This window comes from Diabrotica undecimpunctata, chromosome 4 (genome assembly GCF_040954645.1).
Source record: "Diabrotica undecimpunctata isolate CICGRU chromosome 4, icDiaUnde3, whole genome shotgun sequence".
In the NCBI taxonomy this organism is placed as follows: Eukaryota; Metazoa; Arthropoda; class Insecta; order Coleoptera; family Chrysomelidae; genus Diabrotica; species Diabrotica undecimpunctata.
Window position 1 is genome coordinate 163,088,566 of NC_092806.1, and position 16,431 is coordinate 163,104,996.

General features: G+C 31.7%; 1 protein-coding gene across 1 annotated transcript in view; it reads right to left on the reverse strand.

Annotated features, from left to right (window-relative positions):
* The window catches only part of LOC140440397 (GTP-binding protein Rhes), an 81,572-nt gene that overhangs the window by 61,296 nt on the left and 3,845 nt on the right, over window positions 1-16,431 (reverse strand). The window contains exon 2 of the mRNA XM_072530872.1: window positions 1,887-2,118. Within this exon, the coding sequence (XP_072386973.1) occupies window positions 1,887-2,070 (184 nt within the window). The 5' untranslated portion in view covers window positions 2,071-2,118. The remainder of the gene's footprint in view (window positions 1-1,886; window positions 2,119-16,431) is intronic.

Consider the following 16,431-nt stretch of genomic DNA (forward strand, 5'->3'; position numbering starts at 1 on the left):
GTCTGATATCATAGATCACTATAAGTAAACGATCTGTTATCAATAAAATGTATTAATATAAATATAGAATGAGAAATATGAAAACACGACAAAATATTGTGTACTTGAAAAGTTAGCAAAAAGATCCAGTGTTCTCTGACAATATCTTGGAATTAGTGACAAACAACTTTTAACGATGTATATTGTACTCTGCTTTCAGCCGTGAGCTTTAACAGGTCGTAAAATTTCTTTTACAGATACTATAAAGGTGAAATATATTTTTTGTACAGTTAGAAATACAAGGTAAAGAAGGAAAATGTTTTATTTTATATATGATAATAATATTTGGTGTAAATTATGATAAAAATTACAAGTAAAAATATTTTAATTACTAGATTATTTAATTCAAGCGGGAACCTGAAACAAGGAAAAGAAATTGGATCTATTAAACCGACTGGATTTTATAAATATTATAATGTAAAAAAATTATATAGAACTACATGATTATTATCACCCAGCTTACTGTGTCTAAAGTTGAAGATAGGCCTTCTTTAATTTCTTCCAGTTCTCTTGGTCTTGAGTTTCTTGCAGCCAATTTCCAGCGATTCTTTTGATATCGTCTGCCCATCGTGACGGTGGCCTACCTCTGCTTCTTCTGTCTGATTCAAAGTTTTTTCTAAAACCTACCAGTTTTCTAGGTTTAAAAAAAAGCCAATTTTGTTTCCACTCTATTTGCTATGATTCTTGTAAATAACTTGTGGTTGAAGTGGTTGATGGGTAAGTCATTTTTAAGTATGTTAAATCGATCTTTCTGTGTAATAAAATGGTAAGTGCACCGTACCCCCTTATAGGTGTTTCACTTTCGTGCAGACAGAAGTTGAACGATTCCTTTATATTCTATAAAAAATAATCTCCTCTAATCTTTGCAACTTTTATAACGATATTATTTTTTACTCAAGCTTTATTTCTTTACATTTGTTTCAGTGCGTTCCTTATTTCGTCTGTTGATATATCAGGCATTAATTCTGACATTTGGTTGATTGATTTTTTTCCTGATTTCTCCAACTTTTTTGTTTGCTACTTATTATAACTTGATTGACTTCTGTATAATTCTGTATAGAAATCTACAATACCCTGTTAATAACGATATTTCTATCTGTATCCTTTAATTTTGCTATTTCATTTTTGCCATTTGTTAATTTTTTCCTTAAAACTTTAAAGTTTTTGTTATCTTCAATCGTTTGTTGGAATTGTTCACTATTTTACTTTCGATTTTCCATTATAATGGATTTTTGTAGTATTTTACTTATCTCTCATATGATGAACAAAATTTAGAATAAAAAATTAGACCAGTGACAGCGTGATTATGCAAAAGTTTAGCAAAATCATACAAAAAAAATCTATAGAAACTGTGCATAGTAACCACAACTATCTTAAACAAGAAATACTTGACACTTTTTTGTTTTCTCAAGATATCATCTGTTTTGTAGTGGTAGGACAATTTCTTTAGATACATATATGTATTAGACTTAAAATCTTATACTTATATGTAGAAATAAAAATATCGGGAAAGACAGAATTTCCAAAACAGTCATCAGACAAATAATGATATACGCGGCAGAAACACAACCTAACACAAAGAGGACAAAAAGAATGTTAGAAACAGCAGAGATGAAAACACTTAGAAAAATTGATGGTAAGACACTATAGGACAGAGCAATAAAATCGACGTACAGATATACGACGTAGATGCAACTTGGAGAACATCAAGGGCTGGGTAAGAAATAGAAGAGTAGAATACAATGATTGTATAAGCCAAATGACAACGAATACAGTATTAAAGGCAGCAAAAGACAGTTTCCCAATTTTTTTTATACATAGATATACCCATTGATTTATTTACTTACCTAGTACGACTAATCTATAGCAGTTCTTGGATGGTGCTACTGCATCGTCTCCAGAACTGTTGTTGTTGGCAGAACTTGGTCCCGGATACGATACTACTATATTTTGGCACTCTTGAGACACCATTGGTTCTTCATTCGGTTGAGAATTGTGACAGAAGCAACTTCTACAAGCAGACAGGTCCATTTCCTTCGTCCGAATTTAGTTTTAGGGACATAACGAATGTCGTTTCTTCTGAAAAAAAAACTTTAATTAGTCTACATTTTATAAATAGTATATAATAGAGAGATAGAGAGAGAAAGTATGACATTAGATATATTTTTCATCAAACAACATCACCGGTGAGTAATTAACTAACAAAGTATTATTACTAAATTATTATTACTATTTTAATACTACATTATATTTTCAACATCGCATAACAGACGAGAAAAATTTCCGATTCAATCACGATTCGCAACGATTGTATATTGTACAAAAAAATTACATCCCGACTTTTCAGGGCTGTATGCATTCCTGTATTTTTGTTCTCCCAATTATTGCGCTTAAAGGCACGTACAAGCAATTATTTCAAACAAGGTTCGATGTTTACAGGTGTTATAAAAGCGGGAATAAATGCATGCGATGTACTCCAACAATAGCAGCGAAATGAAAAAACAAACTAAACTGTTGAGTAATGTAACTATTTTATTTTTTCATAATTTTTCATTAAAAACTTTTCTTAAAATAGGTAATAATATATTTAAATATATCATTGTTGTAAACCAAAATCTAAAAATTGAGTGAAAACGTTTTTATTTTTGTTAAAATTTTAAAAATTTCGTGAATTGTTAAATAAAATCAATGAAGTGGATTACACGGAACTGTTTTAGAATGTTTATGGTATATTGTTACAAAATATGTTCCAATTTCATTGAAAAATGTTATTTTCAACTCACATGCACATTTTATCATTTGAAAATAGCGTAGAAGATGAAAAAATATAATACATTTTCAGAATAACAACATGTAATCTTTATTAAAAACTAACTAACGGATGGGGCGAACTTCGTATCGCCTTAGAATTAAATAATATGTTAAAGTTCAATACTAAAAATTAATAGAAAACCAAAAAAATACTCAAAAATACTACGTATAGAAAAAGTTAACTCAATTTAATGCTTTCTGATAAACAATATTTTTCGTTCTTTTTTGAGGTTCGGAAACTTAGAGCAATGACGGTTTTCCGAAGCGCGACATCCAACCGTTCACTTTTTGATTTTTTTTAATCTCATTGCAAAATCTTAAGGAGAAATTTTAGATTCTTAAAATCAAATTGTAAATCCGTTGAAATCATCGGTATAAGCGGGATTAAGACATCTTCTCCTTTGTAATTTTCCTCATGATCGTTGTCTCAATATTCATATATTCCAGTCTCCGTCCAGTCTCGTTTCTTCTTATAGTGCCGTGAATATAGTGCGCTAGCGAATTATCTTAACTATCTACATTTTTGTTTTTTCTATGAAAAAAATGCTGATCAGCCGTTGTACCGGAGCTCAATCAAGGAATAATTGTCATGCTAGTGTTACGATAAATATATGATTCATATTTTACTGTAAACATTATATTTCTAATTCTATTCCATTCAAGTCTTTTCTAGATCATACACCAGCCGGCAGAAACCCCAGGTAATATCTGACAAGTCTCTTACGATTCAAAGATTCCAGAAGCAGGTCGAATGAAAAACCAGTCCGGGTGACCTTCTCGTCTGTTCGAAGGGAATCGCCGGAATTCTAGTCTAAAGGTTGTTTAGTATAAATATAGAGGAACCTTTTATTTAAGGGACAGTTAGATTTGGATATCGAGTTTAAATTGTAAACCGGAAATAAATATAAATAAATATTGTGAAATAAATTAGTTAATATCGTAATAAGACTTTAATAAACTTGTAAATGTTATCAATGTAGAACCTTTGATAATAAATAAAGACAATAAAAATTAGATTAATAAAAATGCTACACTAGTTTCTCTGCTACATAGGGTGTACCAAATAATATAAAGTATATCATTAATAGGTACATGACTTTAAATAATACAAAAATACTGCACAATAGTGCAATAAACAAACAAAAATTAAAAATAATAGTTCAAGCACTTTGATATGGTTTAAAACAATCCAAGCACAAAACCACTTTATAGTCTACATACTATAAATCACTGCCTTTCTGTAATCCCGTTTTTGAGCACTGCTGGCATCGTATTCGCGTGTTTTTTTTGCGGCAAATGACCAATATTTTGAATATACTCCATGTTTAATGGCCTCCCAATTTTTTTTCTCGCAGAAAAATCTTTTATAAGACTGGTAGCCAATTTGGATTTATATTCAAGGTGAGATATTGCTTTTTTCTACTTTTACTTCGCCTAAGGGATTCTTTATAAACTATGTAAAAATTTACTATATATGCGTCAAAAAGAAATAAAATAGCTTCATCCACCATTGATAATCAATAAAAAATACAAAGAAAAAGATGTCCTGATCCCGGATATAACGATGATTCCAACGGACTTAATATTTAATTTTAAACGTCTACAGTTTTTTATGTGTTTGGAGTTACTGTATGTTCTTCAATATAATGAGACTAGGTACAACTCCTCTACATTCATTAATTTAAATAAAGTTTATTTGACAAATATCGATTAGTATCGTAATATCTATCAGACAACATTATTAGTGGTGTGTTAATTAAGCAGTTGCTTACGGCGTTCATCAACTAAAAAGTTAATCTCCTGCGCTATGTCCATCTATTAAGTTTCGATGAAAATTCATGTTGAACATAATACTGTGAACGAGATATTTCTCCAGGGGCTTCGTTAGTGAGATAATTGCGATTATATTCTTTATAAAATGCTTAAGATGTAATTTATTTTTGGCATGAAGTAGAAAAATTAGTTATTATTTGGTATTTTAATTAAAATCAATCAAAAAGAAACAATAAAAAATATATAAATACAAGAAGAATCAGTGAAATTAACAATAAATATTGTAAAATGGCCATTAAAGATTTAAGAATTAAAATGCACCCTGAGAGGAAAATGGTAGAGCTGATAAAGACTTAATCTGCGAAGTTAACAAAAATAATAGCATAGTTTTGTAAAAAATGTATTATTTAAAAAAAAATCAGACGAATTAATAATTATTAGAATAAATAACATTTTTTACTTTAATTCATATAAAGGGAGATCCGATAATATATGATCTATAAGTGTATGATAAGAAGAAATCAGAGCATTCTATAAGAAAGTTAACATCAACAGAAAAAAAGAAGAAAACCTGGAAGACGAAAGAGATGAGATAAGGAGAACACACGAAAGGTACGAGGAACCACCAACGATTCTTGCAGTTAGAAATGCAGTTAAAAACTAGCTAGAAACAAATCACCCGCAATAGATAATCTCCCAGCTGAACTATATAAAGAAGGTGGACATGATACCATAATGGCATTACAGCAGCTTATAAAAGAAACATGGACACATAAATCCCTTTACAATGAATGGAATATTGGAATACTTTGCACCATACACAAAAAAGGAGATGTCTTTAAATGCTCTATCGACAGAGGAATTAGGCTTCTAAATGCAGCGTATAAAATCTTCTCCATAGTACTATGTCACCGTATGCCACCTATGCAGATCGGATAGTAGGAAAATACCAGGCTGATTTCAGAGGTAATAAATCGACAATTTATCAGATTGCAAAACTGAAACAAATTTAAAAAACACAGGAATATGGCATAGATACTCATCACATATTTATATACTACAAAGCAGCCTACTGAATAGAGGAGAAATGTTTAAAGAAATGAAAGAGCTAGAAATACCAAATCAGTTGGTAAATTTAACAAAACTAACTCTTTAAAAAGTTAAATGTAGAGTACGAATTCAGGGAAACTGTCTGAACCTTTTAAAACGCCAGGAAGACCATCTCGTCTGTATACTGTTCTAATGTTCTTCTACTTCTAATGTTCAATCTGGCTCTGAAAATATAAGGTTCAATATATAATAAATTAGTAGCAACAAGCACCAACAAAACAAAGTACATGAAAATAAGCTCGCACAAATCATACGACCACTTGTTATAGAAAACAACGTCCTCCTTAACACTGAAAACAATACTACCGCAGAGATTAACCGCAGAATTTGAACGGCCAACAATCTCCTCCTTAAATCCTCAATGATATCGAGAAATACAAAAATAAAACTATAATAGACAATAATAATCCCAGACCTAACATACGGTTCAGGGACCTGTACTCTAAAAGTAATGAAAACATGTTTTTCTTCTTCTTTGAGTGCCTCTCCTATCGTAGATTGGATATCATTAGGGCGATTCTAATTTTATTTACTGCTGTTTTGAATAATTCGTTAGTGGTACAACCAAACCACTCTCTTAAATTTCTCATCCAGGACATTCTTCTACGGCCTGGATTTCTGCGTCCTTGGATTTTTCCTTGCATCCATTGCTCCTTTGCCCTGGAGCATAGAAATTAACTCCGAAGACGGAAGAACTAAATAAGTCAACGGCATTGGGATGTGGAAAGCCAGGGGATGACTACCATATTAAAGATCCGTAAGGATATCCTTAGTAAAAATCATCATGGATCCACTAATGGATAATTTACTTAATGATCATGGAACTCGGAATCCAAGATCCGGCAGGGGAGGATCATCAGATTTAGACGACAGGGCCTCTCAGGTCGTCATCAAGGTAAATCCCTGTCAAGCAAATAAGAATAACTCTATAGCCTTGAAAATCGGAACATGGAACGTAAGAAGTTTATACCAATCAGGCAAACTGGATAACGCTGTGTTGGAAATGTCCAGAATGAAAATTAACATACTGGGCCTTAGCGATATACAATGGTCTGAATCAGGAATAACTTACGTTTTGCAGACGATACAGTAATATTGACGGATAACAACAATGATTACAGAACGTAATGCAACGCCTTAATGAACGCTGTCATGAGTACGGACTGAAGATAAATTTAAAAAAAAACTAAATGCATGATCATGACTAAATCTGCACATGCAAATATCCAATTGACTATTGAAGATACTACAATTTGAGAGTGTTAATAACTATAAATACTTAGGAACGTGGATAACATCAGATGTAGACCAAACTAAAAAAATTAGGACACGCATTGAAATAGCATCATTTTTTAAACTTAAAAAGTTTCTTTGTTGTCGGTATATAAGGTTAGAACTACGCCTGAGAATGCTTCGATGTTACGTGTTCTCTACTCTTCTTTATGGCTTGGAAGCTTGGACACTAAAACAAGTCCATCTGAATAAGTTGGCCGTCTTTGAATTTTAATGTTACAGAAGAATCCTACGAATATCATGGATTCAAAGGATGTCAAACGTGGAAGTAACTAGAATGATAGAAAATGGGGCGGAAATAATATTAACTATCAAAAGACGAAAACTTGAGTACTTAGGACATGTGATGAGAAGGCAAACATACGCATTATTACAACTTATTATGTAAGGCAAAATCCGAGGAAAGCGAAATGTGGGTAGACGAAGAATATCTTGGCTTAAGAACTTAAGGGAATGGTTTGAATGCAGTAGTGCAGAACTTTTTAGAGCGGCAGTCAACAGAGTCCGCATAGCCATGATGATTTCCAACCTTCGATAGAAGGTGGAACTTGAAAAAGAAGAATATATTTTTAAACTCATTGGTCATAGAAGAAGAGGAAGACCCAGAACAAGGCTCCTTGATAACATTTTTCAGAAAGTTAAAGTTTGTTGGTAAATAGGGGAAAAAGTATGATAAAGTAATAAAGGCGTTTGTATTGTAAAGGAGTATTGTAAGTCACTTTAGAGTGAAATGTATGATATATTTTTTAAATAGGGTAAAGATGAAGAAATTGACAGGTCCTCTGAAAGGTTTTCTTTTTGAAACACGCTATCTTCACAGTCTAACTTGCACCGAAATGTAAGTACTGCTTATATTATTTTTATCCTAATGTCATCATTACATTCAATAAAAAACCACCCCCTTCCTTAACTTTAACTAACATAAGTAATATTGGTACCTGTTGTACCATACCTGATATAAGATTTAATTAAATTAGTAGTATTACAATATATAATTTTGTTAGCTTTGTATAGAGTATAGATTGTACTTTACCGGTTACCGGTACTAAATTAATAGATTGTAAGTCTGTCATTTATTTCTACTACTCAGTTTGAAATGGACTCACACGAGCAAACAATTTATTATTTTTAAATAAAAATAGACAAATTTCTCGCGAACGTGATTTTATTTTATCATTCTGAATGTGAATGATTATAATAGGTAAAATAAAAAATCGTATTGTTGGGTTACAAGGTCAATGAATGAACAAATAGGGTTGAAGTAGGTTCATAAAAAGTGGAAGGTGCATTTTTAAAGTCACGTTTATTGTTGTGCGATATCGCAATGCATTAATTTTTTCATATTTTTATCTGAGAGTGTGTATAATATAAGACTGTGTATAATAGCAATTGCTAAAAGGGTCAAATACATCACGATATTTTAAACTACCAGTTGACACGAACACCATTTTCCCAGTTCACCCTCACATGCATTTGGTGTGTAAATTCTAATTAAATGTACACAATTAGTTTTTGTTTAATAATGCAATAGCAGGATTCTAGCAGCGAAGTATAACTTTTAATGAGATTAACGGGAAATGCTTACAGATATTAACCTTGAACTTTTCCTAATAATTTAATTCTATGAAAGATGGGTATATACTAAATGTATTAAATAAACGCTATGAATCCCGATGTATTCCCACTAGAAGTCTCAGATAATTTTCTATAAGACGGCGACGGATAATTATTAAAAAAGTCGAATTTAAGCTTGGTCAAAATGATGAACGACACAAGAAATATTTATCACGACCTTTGGACACATTTTAGCTGTAAGGATTGCACTAAAGAAGACAAAACAATTTTTTTAAGGCCGAGAAGCGAGCTTCAATATGCCCAAATATAAGAAACATATCATTAAAAAACTAATACCAATTATAAACCTACAATTAAGTCATCATACAAAATTGTGGCATAATAAATAAATAATGCGGCCTAAAATAAAACAGCCCTATAAATGTAATAAAAAGCTGTTGTTTATTTTTAAACATGTTGACACTAGTTGCCGATATGGTGTCTTGATCCAAATTGTTCCAGATATTAAATATTCTGTTTGAAAAGAAGTTCACTATGGACCTTGCAGTAGTCTGTTCCCTCTTTAATTTGTAACGATGGCCTCTTAATTTTTCGTCTTGATTTAAAGTGAACATGTAGTTTAGGTTTCCAAAATTAAATTTAAAAATACGAAAGGACATCAATAAGTCACCTCGAAGATGTCGGTACTCGAATGGTTTCACAATACACGTTAATTTTTCTACAAGAATTACTAAAACAACATCTACCATAACTGAATATACTGTCCAAAATTTCTCACTTCTTAATGTACGCTTTACAATCTGAGAAGCTCTAAAAATCTTGTAAAAGAAACTTTGTCTATAATAAACGATCTTCGAAATAAAACTAACAAATCTAAATGGATACTTCATTAATGTGAGTAAAAATATCAACTATTTTGCCACAACAAGATACTATTTCCCATCTTCCCAATTCAAAAAACTTCTCGAATTCATTTTTTATAAGATTAGTTGATAAATCTGAACTGATTCAAACAATCAGTAGTATCAAAAGCAAATCCTCCTGTATTACTGATGGACTATTCATAAAATTTTTCTTAAATCTCCCAAAAATGTGTTGGAAGTCCTAGTCTCACTAATTAATGATTCCTTTGAAAAAGGGATATTTCCAGAGTGCTTAAAGACTGCCATTATTAATCCTCTTCATAAGGGTGGTAAAAAATACTTACTATCGGTCGTATCCAAAAGTATTGAGAGACTTATAAAAGCCCGACTTTTGTCTTTTCTCGTTGAAAACAACAGTTTCACACAAAGTTAGTTCGGCTTTTTATCTAATAAATGTACCAAGAATGCTATGTTTTCTATACTACATAAGGTCTATCAAGCACTAAATACTAATGTTTACAGTGCCACAGTTTTTTACGACTATGCCAAAGGTTTTGATTGTGTAAATCACTACATTTTGATAACAAAAAAAAAACTAAATTTCGACGGAATTCGAGGTATTTCTTTGAATTGGTTCCAATCTTACTTGACGAATAGGAAATAACTAGTTAGAGCAAATGATACTGACTCTAGTCACAAAAGTATTGTGTGTGGAGTAACACAAGATTTAGTATTGGGTCCTCTACTTTTATCTTTATAAATGACATCACTAACTTAAAAATCGATGGAAAAATTTTTGCTGATGATATCTGTATCACCTGGAGGAACTCTAATATTACAACTCTATACGCAACTATAACTTCTGATCTACTTAAAATAAAAACCTGGTTCGACTCATTTAACGAGGATAAGACAGAAACATTATCCTATAAAGGAACTCTTTAACCCTTGCTTCTTAATAAAGATCAGTATCGTTAATTTTGTAAAATTTCTTGGATTTTTATAGACAGCAACCTTAAATGATCCCTTTATATTGATTTTTTAAGTAAGAAACAAGCCTCAGCCTGCTATGCAATAAGATCTGTTTCGAAGGAAATCAATTTAGCATCTTTCAAAATAACATATTTTCTTTGTTTGAATCTCATCTTCGAAATGGTCTTCCTTTTTGGGGTTCTAGTACAGCTGCCCAATCTGATGTTATTTTTAAATTATAAAAAAGAGCAATACTTTTAGGCCTCAGTAAAATAACACACTTCAAAAATCACAGGATTTTAACTCTTTCCTCTTTATATAATATAGAAAGTGTTTTTAGAAAGTTTTAATTCGTAAACACCTACATGTTTTTCCAGCAATACCTAATCATGACTACTCCACCAGAAATTCAACCTTTGATGTGTATTTACCGGTCCCATCCACTGAGTTAGTAAAGAAAGCCATATTATATTCGGCAAAAAATTATACAACCATCTCCCTTTGCAACTTAAATCTGTAACTCATTTCCTTTAGTTTCGTAAAATGATAAAAGAAAGACCTATCTGAAAGACCATATTATTCAGTGGAAGAGTCTCTTAACGAATAACTAAGAAATTACAGTACATTTATTTACAAGCAACTAAAGTATTTTTATAATATATTTGGGTATTACATGCAGCATCTTAAACTTATTAGTTCGTAAGGTTCTATTATGCAATTTGCAATTTAGTTAAATGTTGCAAGGGATTGTATATTTTATTATCTTTTATTTTGTGATATAAACGACTTACTTAGTACATTTTAAATTGTTATTGTTATTTTTCTGACTTTTTTTAAGCATATTTGTGAAATAACGCATATTTCTGTTCTATTCTAAGGTGAGCCATGGATAGTCAATTTCATAATTAGGTCTTACACGGCTATATGCTAATCTTATGTCTGTACCCTGAAGATTTTCAAGTAGGATGTAGGATTTTATCGTGACTAAGATCTGGATTCCACACTGGCCCGGCAAAGTTAAGAATAGGTCTGACGTATATTAAGTAAAATTTACCAATAGAGGTTAGATATATAAGATCAAAAACAGTTTACACCTTGCACGTTTACACACTGACACTATGTGATCAAACCAATTTAAGTCACTATTAATTATTACTTCGAGATCATTGTGGTGTAGGAGGTTACCGAGTTTAATAATTGTCCATTAATAAAGTATGGTAGGGATGGGTTATTTTTGCCGATATGCAGAACAATGCATTTTTTTAATGTTACGCGAAATTAACCGTTCTGAAAATAATGCATCAACATCGTGTTGAAGAACATGTTGGTTAATAATTGGATTCATACATAATTTCGTATCATCACCGTAAATAGAAACCTTACTGGATACAATGAACGGAAGATTACTAGTGTAGGTACAAAAAAGTAGCGGTCCAATTATTGATCCTTGTGGGACTTCACTCTTGGCTGGCTTATCCAGTGAGTAGTTTTCCCAACACGAACCCTGAAGTATCTGTCGGATAGAACATCTTGAATCCAAATGTTTAACTTTCTGCGGATACCATAGTGATCCAATTTAGCTAATAATCGACGTTTGGGAATACGTTTGAAAGATTTAGAGAAGTGTAAGTAGACTACGATTTCGAAATCGATCGAAATAGATGGAAAATTATGAGGGAGATCTATGTCCAGCAGTGCATAAGCGAAGATTGAATGATGAAGTAGACTACATCAACGGAATGCCAATTGTTTAAAGATGATGACCAATCATTTACACAATGGAGTAAGTTTGTGACCTTTGATATAGCCGTGATGTTAGAGAGGGATGACATTTTTTCACAGATACAGTACCCGAAATAAAGGATTCCATGATCTTGCCGACAATATAAACCAGACTGATTGGAAAATAATTATTAAAAGTAAGTTCATTTTCGTTTCTTGAATATAGGAGTAACCAAAGCCAATTTCCAGGACAAGGAGAGAGAACCTTGATTAAAAGAAGCAGGCTGGCTACAGATTCTACACATTGAGGAAAAAGGAAAAAGGAAAAAGGTTTAATCCAGGTGACGAATTATTGCGTAGTTTCCATAAATGATGTTTAATTGCATAAGGTGTGAAAGAGATATTGTCAAAAGTTTTAGAGAAATGTGAGTACATTTTTTAGGAATGGCGTCGTTAGGCTCATCTGTAAAAACCTAAGAAAAAAATAACGATAAACATTCCGAAGATTCGTTATGCGAAGAACATAAAGACCCGTTAGCTTTTTGAAGTAGTGGTATTGAGACTTTAGAAAATAAAGATGTGCAAATGTACCAATAAACTTTTTTACTATTACCAATTGCAATGGTAGATTCTTCAAGTTCAGTTCTTAACTTTAGCAATGATTGTTTGACTCGGTTAGAAAAAATACGGTGGGTGAAAAAATCATCAAGGGAACCAGTAAGTTTATATGTTCGTCAAAAATTTGGCTTATGTAAAATGTAATAAATGTAATGGGTAGCTGAGAGGTTAATCCAAGGTTTAGTCGATTCCTGTATAGCTGCCGTTAGATTGTGTTATCAGAAATTGTTGTAATACCAGTATGAAGAAAAGAGTCCTTCATTGACGATGAATCAGAGTAATTAAGAAAAATAGATTGCCAGTTTAACTGTGATAAAAATGAATTTACATTAACGAAATCAGTAGTGGCATAGGTAATTTTTGCAAAGCAGTGTTAAACTAAACTGAATGTGAGCAGTAATAAGCAAGTGGTCAGAAAACCTAAGATAGGACACTTCAAGTGTAAAAATTAATTGATTGTCATTTGTGAAAAATAAGTCTAAAATTGAAGGACAATTGTTGGCTGTAAACCTTGTAGGTTCATGTCAGTTGTCATAAATTTGAGTTCACGATAAAGTTTTTAAACAAATTTTGGAAATTGTTAGTATCAGTTTTGGAAATATCGGGCCAGCTAATCTCTGGAAAATTGAAATTTCCAACAACAATGAGAGTTTCAAGGGATGATGATAATTCCTCAAGTTTGTCAATTAGTAGTGGCATACGTTACGAAATTCTTTTTTACCCTATGGGGAAATGTAAACTTTTGACATGTAGTCGGTTGTCATTTTTTGCTACAAATACCTTAAATAAACTCAGTTTCAATTGCAACTAAATGACCGTTAAAAGTTTAATAAAGTTCCAATTAACTAAAGAAAAAAAATAATTTTTTGTTTAACTGTATGAGCATATATTTCTTAGATGGTTCAAAATGCCCCACCCTCTCCTAAATCGCCCTTTTATCGTTTCTATATATTTTTTAACAAACTTAAGACACGGTTTGCCCTTCCTCTTTATATTGCAACGTTTTATTATATGAAAGTTTACATCTGTTTTAAAATAACTTTTATTCGGTTTTATCTCTTGTGTTTTATGGAATTGTGATTTTTGCTGACTTTTTTTATGCTCGTCAATTAAATAATATAGGTTTATCGTTGTATCTTATTGAACTAAATGTCTTGGATAAATAGAAGACTTTATTAAAAATAAAATGTTTTTGTGGAATCGACCTTTTTTATGTTAAGCTACACAGTTATCAAATAGAATTGGCTACAGTTGAAAAGTATTAATTTTAATCCGTTCTGTAAATAACTATATCATCACACCCTCGACATAATATAATTATTTTCTAAAAAATTTATGCCCTAGTCCGCCTACTGTAATTACATGTAATTTTATTCATCGTCGTAAATAATTTTTGAAATTTAGGTCAGGTATTTTTTCTCTTTTTTATTCCAACAGCAGGTTGTTGACTGCTGCTAATGTTAATAATAAATCTTGCTTTGTTGTATTTGAATGAACAATAAGTTTTTGTTAGCATTTGCTGTAATTTGGTCTTATTTAATATAATTCAAAATATATATTGATAAACTCGTGCGTACCTGTACATATTCGAGAATCTGATTATTCCGGCACTAATATGTGAAAGGCGGTAATCACAATAAAGCTATGCGATTGGTATTTTATCTCGTCTCCTTTGTATAGTTTGGATTAATTTATTTATTGAATAATTGGCTTTTGTAGTTTAAACAATAGTTTAATGGAATAAAGATCAATATTTATCCATTGGGTATAATATCAATACTTGTTTATTTTATGGAGTTTAATAATAATCATATACACTAGGGACTTATTTTACTAACAATCTCGTTAGTTTCTGGTACTAAACGAGACTCTTTCTCTCTACTGAATGAAAGCGGTACAATCATAAGATCAAATATGCAGCAAATGAAATATAAATGGTATGTCTAGAAGTCGAAGCTGCTAATACCAGTCCCAGTAATCTACTAATAGGCGAAAAAACAACATACTTGGGGAAGCGGTACTACGAAGAAAAGACAATGAGCCGGTAGAAGAAACATCTAATAGAAATATGAACGTGGAACATCAAATTATATAATTCTACAGATCAGAAATTTCTAAGAGAGCTAAATATTATCTTCAAATTTATTTTTACTCTAAGAGGACAATTCACTCATCCCAGAAACCTACAGTATCAAAAGGATTGGGCTCCAATGGGACCCTTTCCATGTATAACAATCTGGACGTCGAAAGTAGAACAGCTTTGTGAGTGGTCTTACGAAGATTTTCACTATGACCCAGCTGTTTTATGTTTTCTATTAGGTTTTCGGAATGACTCCAGTAGTAGAGATAATAATAGGTATCGTCTGTATACTTTACATTCTCCATTGAAAAGAGACCCACATGGATCAATATTTTTGATATCTTAGGTATCTAAGACGACTAAATGTCCACTTCTATTAAAGAGAATAGTTTCTACTTTAGGAAATGAGATGTATTAAAACTAATTGCTAGAGAAGAAAATTTTTAATCGATCCAAGATCGAGAAACTTATTACAATTAGCTCTATGGAGAGCCAAGTTTTATGACAGAAGTGAAAGAAACTATTGAGCGTTTCACGTTAAGAACGAAAGGACTAAGAGCGGATAGGGCTTATTCAAGAATATATTGGATTAGAAGCTACAAATTCCCGCCCCTAAGAATATCGACCAGTTATATGAACATATAAAAAACTGTTTACACGAAGCAGCCTTTGACGCAATGGGATACTCATAAAACCCAAGGTAAACAAACCATACTAGTGAGATAACAAAATAGAGGAAGAAATAAAATATAAAAGACAACTATACCAACAATAATTAAACTCCAAATCATTACAAGACAAAATAAAATATAAAGAAAAACAAGCAGAAGTACGAAGGAAAATTTCTAAGAAGAAGAACGAGTCTTGGGAAAGAAACTGACAACGAATAAATAGTTATCTAGGAGAAACCAGAAGCACAGAAAGCTGGAAACTGTCTTAGACAACTATTTCAAGAATGCATAAACACAAGCAAAATCTCTACGGAAAATACTATAAACAAAAAGGGTGATAAAAATAATTATGAAAATTAGCGAGGAATAGCTGTAACCGGATCTATGAGTAGAATATACGAAAAGGTTTTAAAGATCCGAATCTAGAGAGAATACTTAGATTATGAAGCAGAAGAACAAGCAAGATTTCGTACGGGTTAATCCACTATTGACCCCTTTTTTTACTTATTCTAGATAATAGGAAAAAAGATGGTACGGAATAACAACGAACTAATAACAAAATAAAAGCAGAGACACAAATAACAACGGGATTTATAACATCAAAATAATTAAAGCAAGGATGTTGTCTGTCCCCCACTTTATTTAAAATATACCTCGAAAGTGCTTTAAAGAGATGGAAACAAAAATGCAGGACAATGGGGATACCGCTCACCAACACTATGGTATGTACGCTCAACTTTGCAGACGATCAAGTAATAATGGCTCAAGATTATGACGATTTAAACTATATGGCACGAAAATTAATTGGAGGTTATGGGAAGGGATATATGGGGTCTAGAAGTAAAGAAAACCGAATACCTGTACATTGGAGTAGAACAAAAAGATCTCATATTAGACGATAACA